This window comes from Pygocentrus nattereri, chromosome 25 (genome assembly GCF_015220715.1).
Source record: "Pygocentrus nattereri isolate fPygNat1 chromosome 25, fPygNat1.pri, whole genome shotgun sequence".
Lineage (NCBI taxonomy): Eukaryota > Metazoa > Chordata > Actinopteri > Characiformes > Serrasalmidae > Pygocentrus > Pygocentrus nattereri.
In genome coordinates, this window is record NC_051235.1 from 27,932,762 (window position 1) to 27,953,598 (window position 20,837).

The 20,837-nt window shown below is 44.0% G+C and overlaps 3 protein-coding genes across 6 annotated transcripts in view; 1 reads left to right on the forward strand and 2 right to left on the reverse strand.

Annotated features, from left to right (window-relative positions):
• Window positions 1–4,665, reverse strand: part of piezo1 (piezo-type mechanosensitive ion channel component 1) — a 180,532-nt gene extending 175,867 nt beyond the window's left edge. Inside the window, exons 1-3 of one of the 4 annotated variants that reach the window (XM_037534599.1) lie at window positions 4,596–4,660; window positions 3,990–4,172; window positions 3,437–3,605 (exon numbers count right to left, since the gene is read on the reverse strand). In XM_037534599.1, the coding sequence (XP_037390496.1) occupies window positions 3,437–3,500 (64 nt within the window). In that variant the 5' untranslated portion in view covers window positions 3,501–3,605; window positions 3,990–4,172; window positions 4,596–4,660. Of the gene's footprint in view, window positions 1–3,436; window positions 4,173–4,595 lie in introns of all 4 variants that reach the window. The other 3 variants (XM_037534598.1, XM_037534600.1, XM_037534597.1) reach the window with 3 other exon arrangements.
• Window positions 4,666–5,510: 845 nt separating this feature from the next.
• On the forward strand, window positions 5,511–13,019 carry cdt1 (chromatin licensing and DNA replication factor 1). The gene is made up of 10 exons (XM_037534604.1): window positions 5,511–6,108; window positions 7,037–7,189; window positions 8,509–8,750; window positions 9,905–10,099; window positions 10,282–10,427; window positions 10,513–10,613; window positions 10,855–11,043; window positions 11,396–11,539; window positions 12,056–12,257; window positions 12,454–13,019. Exons 1-10 carry the CDS (start codon window positions 5,608–5,610, stop codon window positions 12,615–12,617), a joined length of 2,037 nt encoding a protein of 678 aa, XP_037390501.1. The 5' UTR covers window positions 5,511–5,607; the 3' UTR covers window positions 12,618–13,019.
• Window positions 12,974–20,241, reverse strand: aprt (adenine phosphoribosyltransferase). The gene is made up of 6 exons (XM_017722273.2): window positions 20,130–20,241; window positions 19,364–19,467; window positions 18,556–18,689; window positions 17,044–17,122; window positions 15,585–15,690; window positions 12,974–13,688 (listed from the first exon to the last, which is right to left on the reverse strand). Exons 1-6 carry the CDS (start codon window positions 20,216–20,218, stop codon window positions 13,655–13,657), a joined length of 546 nt encoding a protein of 181 aa, XP_017577762.2. The 5' UTR covers window positions 20,219–20,241; the 3' UTR covers window positions 12,974–13,654.
• Window positions 20,242–20,837: the final 596 nt, after the last annotated feature.

The following is a 20,837-nucleotide window of genomic DNA, read 5'->3' on the forward strand; positions in this document are numbered from 1 at the left end:
ATCTATCCGTCTACCTATCCATCTCTCTATCCGTCTACCTATCCATCTCTCTATCCGTCTACCCATCCATCTGTCCATCCATCTTTCTGTCTATTCATCTATCCATCCATCTATCTTTCTATCTATCCGTCTACCTATCCATCTCTCTATCCGTCTACCTATCCATCTCTCTATCCGTCTACCTATCCATCCGTCTATAATGCTGTAATCTACAAAAATGCACAGAAATGTACGACACGGCTTCAAGACGAACTGTTTTCAGCCACCTGATACACATTTGTCCATTTTTATAGATAACTACATCAAGCCGCATCAGAAACCGCATAAATAAGTCTATTCGACACTAATAAACAACTTGACACAGTTTGGGGGAAAAGTGTGATGATTCACGCTGAAGTGCTGGGCGATAAGCTTCTGTTAACTTGTTAGCTACATTAGCCTCGTCGCTACAGTGGCTACACAGCTGAAGAAGCAAATTCCCGACAGGAAGCACGTCTTGACCGACTGACTACACGCGGAGTGAAGGCAGGAAACTTTGGCTTTTTTACTGAAATATCGCTATAATGGCAAATGTTTACTAGGCTAACCGGTTGTCTGCCTACATTTCCTCCGCGTAAGAGAAAGGAAAAGAAGTAAACAGAGCGGCTGCGCTGCGTGTTTAACGGGAGCGAGGGTGAGGTGTCTCCGGCTGTGGGTTACTGGCAGCAGCTCCAGTCTAACATTAGCCCCAGAGGAAGCCAGGCGTAGGGAGTGTCTGCCTAAAAAATTAAAAATAAATCTCAAAATATGACCAAAAAAAAAAAAACACCTGTTGAATCAGGACGGCCACTACAGTCGCCGAAAATGCTGAAAAACAGTCAGGGGGAGCTGTTAGGACGATCTACAGCTGAACGTCCAGCTCCACATCTCACCTCCACATCTCACCTCCACAACTGCACAAAGCTGGAAGAGCATTTTTCCAAAGAGACCAGCTCGGCTATTCAGCGTCCTGCTCAAAACAAGCCACTTGATGAACATTTCAGGTAGAACATAAACTGTGAAGCTACTATTGTTTAAAAACAAAGAAATAGCGACTATTTCACAAATTTAAAGATCAGACTGACAGTTGAACCAGCACCACGCCGGAGATTCACGGTGGGCCAGGACGCAGATACTCACCAGAACCGAGTCGGCTGAGGTCTCTGTGAGGCATACCAGACGGCCTTCTCCCCGTCACCTTTCTACTGTTATTTTACGTTTTAAATGGTCCTACTATGTTAATTTTCCTCAGTTTCTTTTGTTTTTGTTTTTGAACTCATGGCTCGTACGACTTGTTTCGTTGACCGTTACTGCTCTAATGTATAGTACGGCTACTGGACCCCAGGAAGATCAGCGGCGAATAGGGATCATAAACAGAGAAATAAACAATTAAGTCTTCAACTGAAACGTGTGGAATCATCATGTTAGTCATTAATAATCGCTGCGGTTGAATTCAACAATGATTCAATGGAAAATACAACCTTTAAATGCTAAATAAAGCAGTGGTGGACAGTAACTGAGTAACTGAGTAAATGTAATTAGTTTCTGTACTTTAGTATTTTTGGTGTATCTGTACTGAAGTTTCTCCGTTCTGGACTTTTTCCTTTCCCTCCACTACATTTCAGAGTCTAATATCCGACTTTTTCCTCCTACATTTTGAGAAATCTGTCGTTCCTTTTGGTTTCTGTGTGTATAAAAACGTAACATGTCAAAACGAAAGAAGCGCAAAGCCAGAACACGAATCAGGGCCCAGCGGTCACTTTGTTTAGAGCTGGTTTTGACCTGTTGGTCATACCGACCCAGTGCAGCACGCGGTTCAACGTCAGCGCAGCAGCGTAAAACTTTGGGAGAGTCTGTTCAACATAAATGATGAACTAACCTAACTTTGTGTAAATAGAGCTCAATATAGAAATATGTCCACATATGCAGTCGAGACTGACGCGGCTTTTTTCTGAATTTCTACAAACACCATTTCATTTTATAGTAAATGAGTTTGGGCTGGTTTATGTTTATGAACAGACGCCTACAGATCAACATAGTAAAGGAGCTCATCTGTGATCCTGAGTTTAAAGCCAGTTTTTATTCAACTTAAACTTGGAACTAAGTTGTAAATAAATCTGAAACTGAAACTTTGCTTGTGTGTAAAAAGTGATTTCAGAGCCACTCGGTTCTCCCTGATGGAAACTGTTTACCTTCAGTGTTTTGTGCTTCTGATCATTTTAATAGACGTCAGCGTCACTAATTAATGACGTTCTATTAAAAGACTGGTTTACCAAGAGAGACGCTGGAGGACTTTCACCTGAAATGAGTTCATGAAGCCAGTCTGGTTATAAAAATGATAACAGGACCAGATCAGAGCCAGAATTACTCTTTTAGTACTTTTACTTTATACTTAAGTACATTTGAAGGTAAATACTTGAGTACTTTTACTCAAGTGGAGGTCTAAAGGGAGGAACTTCTACTTTTACTGGAGTGATATTTTACCTTGGGGGTCTCTACTTTAACTCAAGTATATGATTTGTGTACTTCGTCCACCTCTGAAATAAAGGCAAGTAATTACTCATTAATTGGCATTTTTTGATACGTTATCTGCCTGTGACTTGATCACCACTTTATACATATGAGGCACTCTGGACGCTTTATTACACCTTCATTTGTAATGTTATACAGCAGATTAAACATATCAGGAAACCAGCTGAAGGGATTATAAATGCAAATAAGCCCATTTGTCTCCAAACTGTCAATGTTTGTCTTAAATCTCTCTCTTTGCTGTTTCATTAGCTACTAGCTAGGAGAGATTGTTGGCTGTGTTGCTATGGTGACCTAGGGTGAATTAGCAGATATAGGCTTTATTAACTCCAGAGTTTAAGACCATTTACTGTTAAACTGTGTTGAAGGATCAGCAGAGCTTTATTTTACTGTAAAGGAGGATTATTTTACTATTACCTACTGATCTAATTCTGCTGTGGAGCCACAACAGGGCAGTAACAGAGCTGCATGTTGCTGACCCCTGAACCAAGGGGATCCACAATAATGCTCTCATCTCACATTTATGAGCTGCGTCACCAAATCATCTGATGACATGATCAAACTGGTTTCAACCTTTTATCGTTACGTTATATTTCTCGTAACTCACTTGTTAACATCTTAAAGCTTGATTAGTCAAAACTGGAGAGCCCATTTCACAAGTCCCTCAAAATGAAGACGATGATTTGATCTGCAAGCACACTGGTGATCATCAGCACTGCTGACCAGAGAAGATCAATGAACAGTGAGAAGATCAATCGTTGACAGATCAACAGCCCCCTCAATGATGAGATCAAACCCACCAATCATGCCAATCGACACCGCCTAGAAGTCAAGCCAACACGCCTGAATGAGGTGGTTACATGCATGTCTCCATGCGCTTCAGGTTTACCTGCTAGCAGGAACGCCGGCAGCAGAAAGCAGTAGAGCAAACCGCATCCCAGCTGTAGCTCCATCAGAGAGAGAAAGGGGTCTCAGCAGTGTCCTCCTGCCATTCGCTTCCAGCCAGGTAACAGAAATAATCCCAAAACACAAAAATCACTCATCATGGTCCAGAAGAACTGCATGGAGATGGACAGAAAAGAGAAAAAAACAAATCCCAGTTTGTTTCAGCCTACATCCTGCAACTTCAGCCCTGGCTTTTTATAGATGTTTACTTCTTTAAAGATTCAAAAGGGTCTCAAAACGGCAAAAAAGCTCTCAAACACAGTCCCGGTGCTTCCTCCCAAGGCTTGGTCATTCCCTGTAAAGCAATAGAAGCAGTATGTCTGGAAAAAGTGATTCACCAGCAGTCAGTCACCATTCGCTCAACTTTCTTCTGCTCTCCAGTCTGAGGAAAAGAGGAAAAAGGCGCCGAGACACTCCCCCTGACTGGAGCTGAGGGCTAAACGTGAAACATCTCAGCACACAAAAGCTCCACAAGCTTGTTCAGCCTAGAAAACAACCTCAGAGGGAAGGTTGGAGCAGTTTGTCCAGTCTGTCCAGCCTTGGTCCCAGCAGATAACTACTGCCTGAAGGGAGGGAAGTTCCACAGCTGGACAACTCAGAGCCAGGAGTGCCTTCAGGCTCAAGTTACAGCATGGGGGAGACCCTCAGCACCTTCAGACTGGTCCTTCAGGGATCTTCACCTGTACGAGGAAGTGAAAGATGCAGACAAGATACACGAGGCGTAAGCTGGCTTCCTATTGCCAGCTGCTTGCTGGAATTTTCCCGTTCCACCTTAAATGGTACGTTCTGGCACCTCGGGCTGCACTATTTAAGGTGGAACGGGAAAATTCCAACAAGCGGATGGCGAGTAAGAAGCTGAGCTCTGCTTCATAGACAAGACAGCCTTTGTTCAACTTCTCGTAAATAAGCTCAGAGCGAACTGTAGTTTTATTCTCCGTTTTAAGCCAAAACACGTTCAGTTTCCAACTTTTACACCGCGCTGAGTTAAAACTTCTGCCACGTGTTTATCCACACAGCACAGTCACCTGCGCTCGTTATTCGCGCACAAGAGTCTCATAAAAAGAGCTGACAGCCACTGTCAGGCCTGTTAGCGCCTTACTTACAGTCCGAAAAGCCTCATTTAACGATTCCGCCGGCAACGCCACGCGTTCCAGCGCATTCCTCCAACTTCTCGTCCTGTTTATTGACTCAACTCTTATTACGGCTGTTTGGAACACGGTGGTGTCTGAGCGCCCTCTAGCGCTCAAACGGGTTAATGAGGCCAAGTGCGATTCACAAATTTTATTTAAGTAAATAAAATAAAATAAAATAAGCAGCAGCGTAATAAATAAATATCATAAATATTAGCTTGAAGCAGCAGCATGATATGATAAATATATACCCGTGTTTTCCCGTTATTTTTATTAGTAGTCTTCTGCCGTTGTCGGCAAACCTCTTATTTGTCATTCAGAAATAAATAAGCAAACAAACATCACTTATTAGATAAATAAACAGGTCAAAAATAAAATATCCGAAACAATTCCTTCTATTAATATTTGACCATGAGTTATTTAAAGTGTATTCCTTAATGGAAAGTAATTTTCGAATCTCTCTCTCTCTCTCTCTCTCTCTCTCTCTCTCTCAGACCCAGTCATTTTGTTTTAATAGCCAAGCAAATAAATAAAAGAAAATACGCGCGTCAAATAAAATATCAGAAATTATCTATTTTATTCAGTCGTCGTGTGAATTTGAATATTTTTTTCTAAAATATATTACGTCATGGAAATGTAATATTTATATCTCTCTCACACAGACGTTTCACGTTTTCTCTTTTATTTAATAAATAAACCTAGAAAATAAGACAGAAAAACACGAGAAAAGTAAAAGTACGATGCGACGCTGACGTCCTGTCCAATCACGTACGAGCAACCGCTGTTTGATGGGCGACTCGACCAATGGGAGCGCCCCAAGCTTGGGCGCTTTGAAGTGCCTCCCGCCCACAAAGGTCACATGGTACAATTACGCGGGAAAGTCGCAGAGACGCGGCAGCTCTGAGGAGAACAACAGCGGGAGCCGCTGCTCGGAGTCTGGATCTCCGGTTATTTTTTAATAGTTTATCGGTGTTTTTCGACTGAAATGGCCCAGGCCCGCGTTACTGATTACTTTTCCTGCAATAAGAGGGCCGCAGGAGCTCGAAAGGGGCGAAAGACGAGGGCGGCGGAGGGCCCGGTGCTGGTGGAGAAGGACGCCGCCGCAGGGCGAAGGGAGACCCGGCTTACTAAGAGCAGAACTGTCGCGGGTGCTTCGAGACTCTCCGCGGAGCCGCTCGGCGGCGTCCATGAGGAGTTTCTGCGGGTGATCGCCGAGGCCGTGGCCGCTGAGCCCGGCGCCGAGAGCGGCAAGGTCGAGCTCCAGCAGCCCGAGGCCGCGACCCCCCGCACGCCGAAGAGGAGCTCCGACGAGGCCGAGTTTGATCTGAGCTCCGCCGTGTTCGCCTCCGCCACAGAGCAGCACAGCACCGCCAAGAAGCGCCTCAGGGTCGGCGGGAAGGAGCAGAGCGGAGCCGCGGCAGCACCAGCAGGAGAACCGAGGAAGAGCACAGCGAGGAAGAAGCTGGAACTCACAAAAACAGAGCAGGTCAGGCTGGGGCGCCAACTGGGAACTCGCACTCCCGCAGGGGAGGTCCACCCTCTTTTCTAAATTTCGACCCAGTTAAACCTTAGAGGAGTAAACAGGCGTTCAGAGCGGTTTGGTGTGAAGTGGTTCTTTGAGAGAGGCAGTGGTTCTGTTTAGGAACCATGAGTACAGTGTGGTCATTTGAGAGCCCGTTTTGGTTCAGTGTTGAGCCCCCTGTCTTTCTTAAAGAATCCATAGAGCCTTCATTTCTAAGACCTTTTACGTGCTTAAAACACATTTTGGGCCAAAACCTGTTCAGAGCTTCAGAAAAACAATGCTTTAGGCATCAGACTGACCTCAGGTTTCTCTAGAACTGGGCATTTCACAGCAAACCGCTCTGATCGGCCTTGTTTACATCCTATGGACTTGAATTGTGCTGGAATTTTTGAAAAATTAGTGGGGTTCCCCTTTAACTATAGGGGCTCACAGTGGTGTTCTGGTGTAAATTCACCAAGTTATGATTTACAGATCAGGTAAATGGTCAGCAATGTCCAGTTGGTCAGCCTTTATCTTAAAATATGCTTTGCACCGAAAGCTTTTGGTCTCTACATCAGTCTCACTGATGGACTCACAAACCAAGATTGTCCAGTTATCGCCTCATTGAGGTTCCCATATGTTGGAGTTGGCAGTGCAGCTGATTATCTAGTACGGTTCTCGCATTCCTATGTAAGATGTCTTTGGGAATTTAGCACAGTGACTGCTTAGACTTTTATATTCATGTTTAAAACGGTGCTGCTTGCGTTTACACAGTGGTCTCACTTAACAGCCTCCGAACCAGAGACCAAATTACCATAGAGAACAAAAGGAGTGCAGATTGACCGCAGGCTGGCTGTTAATCAGGTCGACGATCAGAGGATTCACAGATTCCTGTTGTAATGTTTGCATGCAGGCTCCAGATGAAGCCTCGGCCAGCGGTGACCCTCAGGCTCCTTTGCAGGACGTCCGTAAAGAGTCCAATCGTGAGGTCAACCTTAGCAGAAACGGCTCCCCTGCAGACAAAGCGGGCGGCCACAGCGGTCCCAAACAGGCCGCCAGGACCAAGGTAGGCTACTGACAGGAACAGCCCAGCGTCTGTTGCATCTGTAGAGTGGTCAGTTGCCATAGATGAGAAGGATGAGAAGCTTGACGGAGAAAAACGGGTTGAAAGGGGGTAAAAATGAAGGATTATGATGAGGGAAAATCTCTGGTCATTTGAGAGCAGTTAGCACAGCTTTAGCACAAAAACCCCCAAAAAACAGCAAGTCCCCATCCCTCCCATCTCCGTCGGGTGTTTTAAGGAGAGTCATGGGTCAGATGTGTTTGAGAACCTCAAATATTGAGTTCTTCCAAGGGTTCACAAGAAATGTAGCTTGCCGAATGGAATTATCTTAATTCTAGAGCATAAATCTGGCGATTCTTATTCAGAGATGGGTGTGCAGCTGTTACAAGATAATTAAATTCTAGAAACGAACTATTTTTTGCCCGTTTTAAGTAAAATTCTCTCACTTTACTGGCAGATAACTTTAGTTTCAATCACATTTCTTACAACAAGCGGAGTTGACTGCCGATACAGTGAGAGGTTTGGTTGGTCAGTGTAGTGGATAACACCTTTGCCTTTCACACTGTAGAGTGGGGGTCAATCCCCACCTGGGCAAGCACCCTAACTCCTAACACCACCTTGGCCTTCTTGTGTAAAATGATCAAATTGTAAGTCGCCCTGGATAAGAGTGTCAGCCAAATGGCGTTAATGTAAATAAATGTAAGTTTACTTAATAAAATTACTTAAAACGGGTAAAAATGTTTGGAAAGAAGTTCATCTTATACTAAGCTGACCTCAACAGGAGAAATAGGTCTGTCGACTTGATTTGAGAATTTAATTTTTACAAGATACAAAATTTTTCAGTGTAAAATATCTACGTGTATTTTTCTGTGGTGGTTCTGGATTTCTGGAGAAAAACCTCGTAATTCCACATTCATCTCTGACTGATTTGACAGGGATACCAGAAAGCCTTAGTAGAAGTGAAGCAGCCAGAGCTGCTGTTTTAACTGTTATAGTTTGTGTTTGAAAGTTGGATGGAAATTCATTTTCCTGCCCTCCTGTGTTTGCGTTCACTGGTTGTCCCCTGGAAGCTGTTACATGGTCCAGCATTTCAAACATCTTCTGTTACTGGGGATCTGCAGCCCAAGGCTTCAGTTATGAGTTTGAAGTCAGTGGGTGATGAATACAGAGAAGCGTGTTGATACAGATGTGGCAGATGGAAGTTCCTTGGAAAAACGGAGGAATATTGCTTTGAATCCGCTGCTGCGAGTCACGTTAAGCCAGGGCTGTGTCTTTTCCTCCCAGTTGTATGTGCTTCTCAGTCATCGTCTCTCTTCTTCCAGAAAACCTTCTCCAGAGACGACGTGGCGGCGCTGAAGTCTCGTCTGCAGAAGCTGAAGAGTCAGTCTGAAAGCGTGTCCTCGCCCACTCCTGCCCCGGTGTCCACGCTTGCGGCGCTGAAAGCCAGACTCGACAGCGCCAGAGAGCTTTCGGCCAAAGTCCAGCAGAGAAAAGCTGAGAGGGTCGCAGAGGAGGAGAAATCAAAGGAGGAGCAAACAGAACCCCAGCCCAGAGCTGAGGAAGGGTAAGAGGGGTCCTGTTAACTTACTGCTACACATGAACGGTGCACTGGGCTTGTGTGAAACTGCTGGCACCCTCTGGCAATCCCTGTGGCGTTATTTGGGTTGGCATAATGGTCTAAAACGGGCCGTTAGTTCTGGTCCTGCAGGGTCTGTACAGCCCAGTTGGGTGTTAAGCTGAATCAAGTGTCTGAGCAGAATATCAGTTGAACCAGTTTGGTTCACCAAAGATCTCATTTGCACAGCTTCTCCCCTTAAAGCAAATGTAGTCGAACAGGCACGACGTGTTTAGTGCCTGTTTGCTGCTTTAGGCTTTGGATCTACAAGGCTAATGTAGCCACCAGGTTGTGAAAGTCTGCCACCCAAAATCTTTCAGTGACTTATTATTAAGGCTTTTATTTTAGCCTTGTGGCTGCACTGAAAGTCTTTGGGTGGCATAGGCATCTTTGCTTGTTAGCTACATTAGATTTGTAGCACCAGAACGAAACATAAGAAGCAAACTTTAGACACCAAACATGTCTCTGGTAGGTTGACTGTTTTTGGTGGTGGTGGTGGGACCCTTTATTAGTCCCACAACAAGCAAATTTCACCTCCTCATTCTAACCCATCCATGCAGTGAAACACCACACACACACTAGGGGGCAGTGGGCAGCCCTATCCGCAGCACCTGGGGAGCAGTTGGGGGTTAGGTGCCTTGCTCAAGGGCAATTCAGTCACATACTGTTGGCTCAGGGGATCAAACTGGCAACCTTCTTGGACCAAGTGTGTTAGATCAAGGCTGACACAAGGCTGGTTCCCTAACCTCCAAGCCATAACTGCACCCAGTTATTCCACCCTGCCGAGTTTAGCTCCAACCCTGATCTAACAGATCTGGTCCATGTAATCAAGGCCTGATTATGAGCCAGGTGTGTTGGATCTGAACTCTCCAGGGTGGAAGATCTCCAGGACCAGGATTGAGCACCCCTGGTCTAAATCATGTAGCTGTTTCCCTAATGAAATAAATAACCAAAGACTTTTAAATGTGCGTCACCAACAGGCGTCCAGTTCAGTTTGGTTTTGCAGTTTGCACTTTTAGGTTGTCTTGGCACGCAGTTTTAGTTACACTGTGTTTTTAAGGCTTGTAACTCTTACACATGCTGTGGTGATCTTATAATTTCAGAGAGAAGCTTCCTGCTTATCAGCGCTACCACACTCTCGCTCAGGACGTTCCTCCTGGCCTCACCCTGCCGTACAAGTATAAGATTTTGGCTGAGATGTTCCGCAGCATGGACACCATCGTCGGCATGCTCTTCAACCGCTCTGAGACGGTCACTTTCGCTAAGGTCAAACAAGGAGTCCAGGACATGATGCACAAGTAAGATCAACAGTCTGCCAGTTTTAAAAGGGTCTTCCTTGTTTTTTCTTCTGGGACGTTTTAGAAGTTCATAATGTTTTTGGGTGAATTTTGGAGTTTTGTATTGAACGAGGCCCTTCAAAGCAGGTAGCACTGCATTACCAGGGAAGACGCTCATTCCTATGTCCTCCTTTCCTTGCCAGGCGTTTTGAGGAGACTCACGTAGGACAGATTAAAGCCGTGTACCCGTCTGCCTACACCTTCCGGCAGGAGAAAAACATTCCAAACTTCAGCGCCGCAGCAAAGAAATCTGCCTACCAGCTCACCGTGGAGCCGGTCATTGAAGAAGGTAACTGACCTGAAGTGTTTTAAACGGGTTTTAAGTCGGTCTAGTTGTCTGAGTTCTTTCACTCAGAGCTTTTGTTTTTCCTCAGAAACCAATGGAGCTCAGCCTGTTCTGTCCGCTACTCGTCTGCTGGAGAGAAGACGCGTATTCCACCAAAACCTGGTCGAAATTGTGAAGCGACACCATAAGGTTGGTATGGTGCTTTCACAGTGACCCGTCTTGTACAGTGAATGTGTCCTCTGCAGAAGTTATTGTGCATTTTGTATCATTTTCTCCCGTCAGTACATTAAACGTTTGAAACGTATGACGTGACTTTTTCTATCAGGTTTATCAGGTTGTGGTGAGTTTGTGTTTGACTGTACATGAAATGCAGTGACTGCAATGTAAAGAAACATTAAACATGAATGAACATCCCTGGTCTGTGCTGCAGGTTTTTCTAGCCACCCTGAACCCTCCTGTGGCCGTCCCAGATGACAAGCTTACACGTTGGCACCCCCGATTCAGTGTGGATGAGGTGCCCAATATCCAGCCCTGTGACTTGCCTCAGCCTCCACAAACCAAGAAACTGACCACTGCTCAAGAAGTGCTGGATAAAGCTCGCTCACTCATGACCCCCAAGGTAAACAAGCTTGGCTTTGGCTTCAAACTACAGCCAGGAGCTTCAGGACAGCAAAGAGAACTTTTCTGAAGTGTTAAACGTCACACTGTGTTCTGTTAAAACGTACTGAAAGGGCCCTGAATGCAAGAAACACCATTAAATGCCTTGGAAAATTTCTCAGTTGCATTGGTTGTAACACTGTTGCTGTAGATACCTTCATGCTTGTGTCCAGATGATTTTATCTGAACTTAATTTACAAGAATTTGCACATTTCTCATGAAGATGAGACTGAAACTCTCAAATCCCTGATCATGTTTTGAGAGGCTTGACCAGATTGTTGTACAAAATGTTTTATTTATTTAATTTTTTTTAGATGGAGAAGGCTTTGGCTAACATGGCCTTAAAAACGGCAGAGGCCGCATGTGCAAAAGAGCCGGAGCTCCCAGCAAAACCAGACGTGACCCCTGTACAAACACCCAGTGCCCTCAAAGGGGTCTCCCAGTCTCTGTTGGAAAGGGTACGTATTGTAAACATTAGTCAGTTCAAGTTTAAGCTTTCCAATTACAAAAGTGTAATATTGCAATACTTCAGGAATTATTTGCAATACACAACATGGCCCAAGTTTGCTAACATTTGACAAATTAAGAGTACTGCTACAATTTGAATGTATAAAAACTATGAATAGTTATTTGCATTTAACATTTCACATATTGAACTAAATCCAGTTAAATAGAACTAATTCAACTCTAATCAGACACCCAGGTGAGGAGTGTTAAGCCCTGGTATCTATAATATGGTCAGAAAAGCATTGTGACCGTTTATCACAGTGACACATCGTCATATTGCCCAGCTCTATTTCACTACACTTGCCCTCACTGACTATTCTGAGGTTTGAAAGCACATGACGCAGTGAATGAAATGCAGCAATAATAAGGATCTCATGCTCATCGGTCATTCATTGCTGGCCATGCTGGAGGTCTTTAGTGGTTCTAATGGTTTTAAAATCGTTTCTTTTGTTTCCTTTCTTGCTCAGATCCGAGCTAAAGAGGCCCAGAAACTGCAGGCGGCGATGACCAGGAACCCTGAGCAGGAGGAGCGTCTGGCGATGATGTCACGGCTACCAGAGCTGGCCAGGATCCTGAGGAACGTCTTTGTGGCTGAGAAGAAGCCGGCCTTGATCATGGAGATCGCCTGTAACCGCGTGATCGCCAGCTATCGCTCTTCTCTCAGCACAGGTGAGCGTGATTGGTCTCTCAAGGTGTTATGTTGACAGTTGAGTGAGACTCCGTTATAATCGAGGACAGTTGCTTTGAGTTGCATTCAGCCAAATCTATTTCATCATTTTACTACAACGACTTGCATTTGAAATAAGTTTGATTACTGACTGGAAATAATTAAGCTGCGAATAACCGGACGGCCTTCTAATTTTAGGGGAAATGGAAAAGCATCTCCGCTTGCTGGTCGAACTGGCGCCCGAGTGGCTCACGATACACCCGATCAGAAAAGATTTCTACCTCAAGCTGAACAAGAACACCAACATGAACCTGGTTTTGGAGAAACTGAGTCAGAAGACTAAAGAAGAGGAACGACGCTGAGAACCAAGTGAAGAATCTTGGGCTTTGTGCTGAACCGTGTGCAATAGTTTTGGAGAATAACTCCGTTTTTAATGTACGACTGGCCACAGTGTGGCTCCACTGGCTGTGCTCCGACCACTGGCCTTTGAGTGCTTTAAAATGAAAGTTTTATGACGATGTGAACGTTTGCTGGAATAATAACTTTTTTCTTCTTTTCTTAATGAAGCAGATTTTTGTTCAGTTTTAGTTACACATGATTTAACTCATTGAGTGGGCTTTATATTTTAATGGGTTTAGTGTGCCCGTATAGATGTTGTGTATTATTACAGTATTGAGCTATCAAGACTTCACTGGAATAACAGCCAGAAGTCATGGAAGAGTCTTGATTTGCTTTAGTGTACAATAAACAAGCTGTTTGAAACAGTTGATTTTTAAGACGTCTAATTAAGACAATTACTGCTTATGAAATCAATTTGGACAGTTACAAAAAATCAAAACATACACAGATGCTTATAAAAGGCACTAAAGTATACAAGTAATATGTCCTTGTAACAAAGTATGAACAGTTTTAAGTAAAGAACTTTTGACTGATCTGTCTCCTGCTGGCTTTGACTAACACAACCTATGCGTGATCCCGGAATCATCGTGGTACTAAGACATCGGACACATCCCGAACATCATTGGACCACAATACCCATATTTTTGTCTGCTATGCTGAAGTCGTGAAAGTCTAATACAGAGCTGAAATGATTAATTCAGAATCACATTACCAGTATAATAAGCGATGAGTAAATAAGGTATTTGGCTGCATAACAATCATATTGCTTCCTCTTGAGATGTTGCCTGGGTTGAATTTACAGTTGGAACGCAAAATTTCATCACATACAAAGCATAAAGTTTCCCTTTAAAAATATATGGACCAGCTCAGCGACGGTTACTCAAGCTGCTCATTTTCAGATTGAACGGTGAAAAAAGCTTCAGTCTAAATGACATGTACTTATTCCTCACTGTAAACTTAAAGCCGAATCAGGATGGCCTGTGCAGTAGCAAGTATCTGCTCAGTACTGCACCAAAGAGAAGACGGGGTATGACTTCATCTGATTTCAAAGCGCCATATTTTTACAGCTGTGAGGTGCTCACAAAGGGTTACCAGAAGATAGCTTCAGTCTGCGAGGAGATCAGACCCCCTGAGCAGAAAGCGTTCTGCGTTCTCCACGTCAATAAGAGTGAATCCGTCATCACTGTGCAGTGTGATTTTGGTCGGCAGTGAACCTCCAACACCTCAGAGCGTTCGGTGTTGGTTCCACAGCACTGGATGATCTCTGAAAGAGCCGTGAGAGCAGCGACACCCGACACGCTCAGTCCAGTCTGGGATGAGTCTGACTGTGGTGTTGATGTCGTCCGTACAGCTGGAGGAGCTTCAGACTGAGACCTCGTACAATTACATAATAAACTTTATGCTCATTTAAACCGTTTATAATTCACTGCATTGATCTGTGATGACATACAAGTGAAATGAATCATTCTGAAATCAAATGAATCATTTTGAATCATTTGTACAGTACAAACACTAATCTTTAACTTATCATTTATATCCCATAAAAAGGGATGAGTAAACAAGATATTTGGCAGCATAAAATGTGGACATGTTGACTATTAAATTTACACATGAAATGCAATGCAATCGTGCATCACTTCACATACTGAGAGCAAAGGTCCCCTTTAAATAACACATATGGTCAGGTCAAGTATTTGGCCAGTGACACGTTTTGTAATTTTGCCTCTATACACCACCACAATGGATATGACATGAAAGGGTTAAGACAAGATTCAAGTGTAGACTTTCACCTTTAATTTAAGAGGTTGGACAAAAATATTGCATTAACCATTTAGGAATTAGAGCCATTTTATATAGTCCCTCCACTTTTACAGGCTAAAAAGATCTGAACTGGTAACACTCAAGAACTAAAAGGCCAGATTGGACTTTGCTAGAAATCATCTAAAAAAAAAGCGTGCCCAGTTCTGGAAGGAGGTAATCAGGCAGCACATCATCACCACCTCCTTGTTTCTCCACTCATTGTCCACTTTAACAGCTCCACTTACTGTATAGCTGCACTTTGTAGTTCTACAGTTACAGACTGTGGTCCATCTGCTTCTCTGATACTCTGTTACCCTGTTCTTCAGTGGTCAGGACCCCCATTGACCCTCACAGAGCAGGTACTATTTGGGTGGTGGATCATTCTCAGCACTGCAGTAACACTGATGTGGTGGTGGTGTGTTAAGTGTGTGTTGTGCTGGTCTGAGTGGATCAGACACAGCACTGCTACTGGACTGAGAATCGTCCACCAACCAAAAATATCCAGCCAACAGCGTCCTGTGACCACTGATGAAGGATTAGAGGATGACCAACACAAACTGTGCAGCAGCAGATGAGCCGTCGCCTCTGACTTTACATCTACAAGGTGGACCAACAAGGTAGGAGTGTCTAGTAGAGTGGACAGTGAGTGGACAAAATAGTACCTGTTCTGTGAGGGTCCATGGGGGTCCTGACCACTGAAGACCAGGGTAACAGAGTATCAGAGAAACAGATGGACTACAGTCTGTAACTGTAGAACTACAAAGTGCAGCTATACAGTAAGTGGAGCTGATAAGATGGACAATGAGTGGAGAAACAAGGAGGTGGTCATGTTATGCCTGATGGCTGCAGATGGAGCTGGGTCAACAGTGTTTATTGATGTGATGCAAAATTACAAAAAAAAAAAAAAACGTGTCCAAATGCTTGAACCTGACTGTACATGGTCCAACTCACTGACAATGACAAACTGTTTATATGACTGATTTTCAGATTAAACAGTCAAAACATGTAAGTCTAAAGGATGTGTACTCATTGCCTGCTGTAAACAGCCTATTTTAAGCGGATATGAGGATGGACTGGTGAGGTAGTAAGTATCTGCTCAGTATTGCACCAAAGAGAAGACGGGGCATGACTTCAGCCTTTCTGCCCCCTTGAGGTCCTTCAGTTCGATCACCACTAAACAGCCCAAAACTTCGGCTTGCTGCTTCTTCATCAGCTCACACGCTGCATACAACGTCCCTGTGCCACAAACAGAATTACAGAACAAACCGTTAAGCCTATTCCCATTAGAAAGCGAAACCATCAGGTTTTAACCCTTTTGTTGCCAAATGAAGGCTAATGCAGAGCTAACAGCAGGTTTACGGTGATCTGGCTGTGTTTTGAGCTGAATTTCTAGGTTGTGGGATGTCAGAGCTGGTTTCTCTCATTCTGGCTAGTGATGGCAGGATCCTCTGAGTGCTCTGGTGTGTGAATCATGTTATTTTTAATCCTTTGTGAGTGGGGTTTGGGTCATTTTGGAGCTGGATCTCTGGCTGATGGATGGTCATAGTAGGTGGGTGAAATCACTCTGGATGGTATGGCAGACTCTGATGAGTGATCTGATGTGAATCATGTTCGTTTTAACTCTTTGTTGGACAATGAAGGTCAAAAAACAGAGCAATAGTACCACGACTTTTGGTGATTTTTCGAGCCGAAATACTCACTGATGCTGAAGATACAGCTCGATGATGTCACGTCTGCTAGTTAGGGGTGGGTCTGCTCAATGTCCTGATATGTGGATCATGTCTGCAGCTTAAACCGTTCTGAAGTTACAAAGACTAAAACTGACGTATCGTTTATTTGCCCGAACATTGCGGTCTCCGGGTCCTAATCTTAATGGTTCTAATGATTTTTTTTTTCAGCAGAGCAATAATAATAATAATAATATTAAACAACTTCCTTATGGTTTAAATTATGACTGTAGGTGCTTTAGATCATAATCTAAAAGTAGACAATGGTGCGGAAATTCCTGAAACACTTGATTACACTTGAAACACTGAATTACTGAAACACGTTTGTTTTGGTTTTCTAGTCCTGCCCCCTCGTTTCATGACTCCACCCCTGATTGTCTCCACCTGTGTTTGCACCTGTCCCTTGTTACCCTTATGTATTTAAGCCCTGTGTTTTCCCTGGTCTGGTGACTGGTTGTTGTTTGGATCTCTGTCTGTGTTGTTGGTTGTACTGGTGTTTGTTTGATTCTGGTTTATGTCATGTCTGGTCCCCGATCTATCCGTGTTGGCTCATTGACCCTGGACCGTTTTGACCGTGACCCTGGATTTGCCCATGATAAAAGTCGCTTATCTCAGCACGTGCGTCCGCCTCCTCGCTCCCCGTCACACATGGTCCTATGAGTGTCTGTTTCCAGGCTTACACATTAATGAAATGACCAAATTACACAGCAGCAGATGAGCTACAGTCTGTAATTGTAAAACTGCAAAAGCACTTGCATGGTTTGATAAGATAGCCACTGAGTGAAGGTACCTAATAAATCAGAATATACAGTTTTATCTTTGTTCTCGTACTGGAAAACAGAAGCACGGTGTATAGACTCACCCCCAGTAGCCAGCAGGTCATCAATGAGTAGAACCTTCTGTCCTGGTTCCACAGCATCCTCCTGAATCTCAGCTTCAGCCTAAGAGACCCAGACACAATGAAATATACCAATAAGGCGTAACATTATGACCACCTCCTTGTTTCTACGCTCATTGTGCATTGTGTCTGATCCACTCATACCAGCACAACACACACTAACACACTACCGCCACTTCAGTGTTACTGCCGTGCTGAGAATGACCCACCACTCAACAAGTACCTGTGAGGGTCCATGGGGGTCCTGACCACTGAAGAACAGGGTAAAAGGGGGTAACAAAGTATCAGAGAAACAGATGGACTACAGTCTGTAACTGTAGAACTACAGAGTGCAGCTATACAGTAAGTGGAGCTGATAAAATGGACAAGGAGCGTAGAAACAAGGAGGTGGTCAGAACGTTATGCCTGATCCGTGTATCAGTTTTAAAGAGTGTTTAAGTCTAATGGACAAAGAGTTTGGAAAAAATAATTATGGCATATATGATAAGCTAAAGTAGGTGTAATTTATCCCTAATCCCTAGAGGAGAGGAATGAAGGTCAGTAGAGACAAGACGGAATACATGTGTGTGAATGAGAGGGAGGCAGGTGGAAAGGTGAAGATGCAAGGAGTCGAGGTCGTAAAGGTGGATGACTTCAAATATCTTGGGTCAACCATCCAGGACAGTGTAGAAAAGAGGTGAGGAAGAGGGTGCAGGCAGGATGGAGTGGGTGGAGACGGGTGTCAGGGCTGATGTGTGACAGAAGGATAGCAGCGAGAGTGAAAGGGAAGGTTTACAAGACAGCAGTGCGTCCTGCTATGATGTCTGGTTTGGAGACTGTGGCTCTGTCTAAAAGACAGGAGGCTGAGCTGGAGGTGGCGGAGATGAAGATGCTGAGATTTTCATTGGGAGTGACAAGGATGGACAAGATTAGAAATGAGCAGATCAGAGGGACGGTGAAGGTGGAGCAGTTTGGAGATAAAGCCAGAGAGGCCAGGTTGAGATGGTTTGGACATGTGTTGAGGAGGAATAGTGGATATATTGGGCAAAGAATGTTGGAGATGGAGCTGGAAGGGTAGAAGGAGAAGAGGTAGACCTCAGAGAAGGTTTATGGATGTAGTGAAGGTGGACATGGAGATGGTTGGTGTGAAAGTAGAGGAGGCAGTGGATAGGGCAAGATGGAGGCAGATGATCTGCTGTGGCGACCCCTAAAGGGAGCAGCCGAAAGAAGAAGAAGAATTTATCCCTAATTTAAGGAGGGACTGATTAGATAAACTAGGTGTTGGAGGGTAACTGTAAATACTTCCACACAAACATAAGAACCGTAAAGTTCTGCTTGTTTATTTGCAGGCTATGAATAAATGAATAGCTTTATATATAACTTTGCACAATACTCTCTAAACATGGTACAATGGTAGTGTTGGTTCAGGTGGAGCGAAAAACAAGAAATTATGCTTTTATTAAGAAATGGAAATAGTACCACAGTAGTGGGCCTTACCGCGCCGTACTCGAGACTGTACGCTACAGACACTGTGGGGCCGGGGAGCTTCCCTTTCTTCCTGACCAGAGCAAAGCCTATTCCTAACCTTTGGGCCAAAAGAGGCCCAAACAGAAAGCCTCTGGCATCCAGACCTGCAGCACAAAATAGGTCTTAAAGCACCACTAATAAAAAAAATAAAAATAAATAATAATAGTTCTTGTACTCATTGTCTTTATTGTTGTTATTATAAGGGTAAAAATAAAGTGAAGCTAAACACAATGTTTTACCTAAAACCCGATTGGTGCCGTTTTATGTGTTACAGAGATATTTCATAATCCGATTCAGTTAGTCCTGAAAGACGTGGCTAAAGCGGAATTACTAAGGAGTTTGTTTCCATTTGCTGCAGGAACAGCCTCTATCTTTGAAGGCTATACACTCGTTTTTGGAACACAGCTGTGAGGATCTGATTGCAGCTATAAGAGCATTACTGAGGTCAGGTACTGATGCTGGATGGTGAGGTCTGAATCAATGCAACTCAAATCCCAAACGTATTGGGTGGAGCTCCATCACTCACAGCTCCACTGCTCCACAGCCCAGTGCTTTAGGGGCTGGGTGAGCACACAACTGGGTGAGCTCCTCCGAATGTTTTAAACAGGATAACCAAAGTCAGAGTCTTGTAAAACAGAGTAAAGATTTGTGAAACAAAAAAAAGCAACCCAGAGCCAGATATTGAACAGAAAGCTGCCAGAAAACGACATCAGGTAAAGTCATACGTCACTGATAAAATGACCAGAGAGCCGGTGATGGAGCTTGACTTCAGTCTTACCTACAATCAACCGCACCTCTGGGTGTTTTTGCCTGACATGCTCCTCGAACAGGTCTGTAACAGCAGCCAGAGCTTTAGGATCCTTCAGAAGGGGGCAGATATCCCTGCAGGGGCAAAAGGACAACATTAAAAGGGAACTGAAGCTTTCTGAGCAATTCAGTCCTTAACATGTAAACCGGGTCATTAAAAGTGGTCTGGTGTGAAATGGTTTATTGTGGAGACTCGGGTTTCTTTACAGTGGTGGTGATGGGAAGCAGGGGTCACCACGTCTACAACACCAATATAACCTAGGCATTTTATTTACTAACCAGAACCACCAGAGAACCACCACGTGTCTTCTGGGTTTTCACATATTGATGATTTACAAAAGGGGGTGAAAGAGTGTTTTGGGGGTACTCTTAGGGCTTATAACCCCCTGCATGCACTCCTTTATCACAAAACCACAGTAAAGCCATTCACAACCATGTAATAACCGTGTAATAAGAGGACTTTTAGGTGGGCTTTTAGAGGTGGACGTCTGGTTCCTATCACCACCGCTTTAAATAATTCAGAGTCTAGAACGGTCCGTTTAACACCAAACCACTTTGAATGTGACTCTTTTCACCACAGCCGTTTAATTATGTTGATTATTTGGGGAAAACGGTGGACTTCCCCTTTACAACCGCTAAAGAACCAGCGCGTCAGCGTCATTCTCCCACTTTTGCTTAAAAGTCACTCGTTTCTGGCGACACTGAAGATGAATATAATGCACAATCAGTTCACTCACCGAAACACTACACCTGCGGTGGGAAAATCAGGGAATGGTCTGATTTTCTGGACAATAAGGTCCAGTTTCTCTGAAGAGCTGCCTGCCATGAGTGAAACGCGGACGCTGAGAATCAGCGCACTACACAACGGCTAGCTAATTCAAAATAAAAGTCCGGTCTTAAAAATAAAAAAAATTCAATCACAATCACTTAAAAAATACCTGAAAATAAACGAACATAAATGTGATATTTTAAAGAAGGTAAAGTAAAAGAATAACAAAAAAAATCACATTGATACTGTTCTATGGAAGAGGAAGCAAAGATTTTGCATAAAAAAGCACTTTGACAAAATAATAAGCCTCTATTACAGGGGTGCACAGGTCTGGTCCTGGAGGGCTGGTATCCAGCAGTTTGAAGATTTCCCTGCTCAAACGCACTCACCAAACATGGCAATTAACAGGTTAGTGTGATCAAGTGTGTTGGAGCAGGAAAATCACCAAACCCTGCAGGACTGGAGCTGTGCACCCCGGCTCTATATGACTATCCCTGATATACACTATATTGCCAAAAGTATTCAGTCTTCTGCCTTCACACGCATATGAACTAGAGTTACATCCCATTCTAAATCGACAGGGTTTAATATGATGTCGACCCATCCTTTGCAGCTGTAACAGCTTCAACTCTTCTGGGAAGGCTTTCCGTAAGGTTTAGGACCGTGTTTTTTGGGA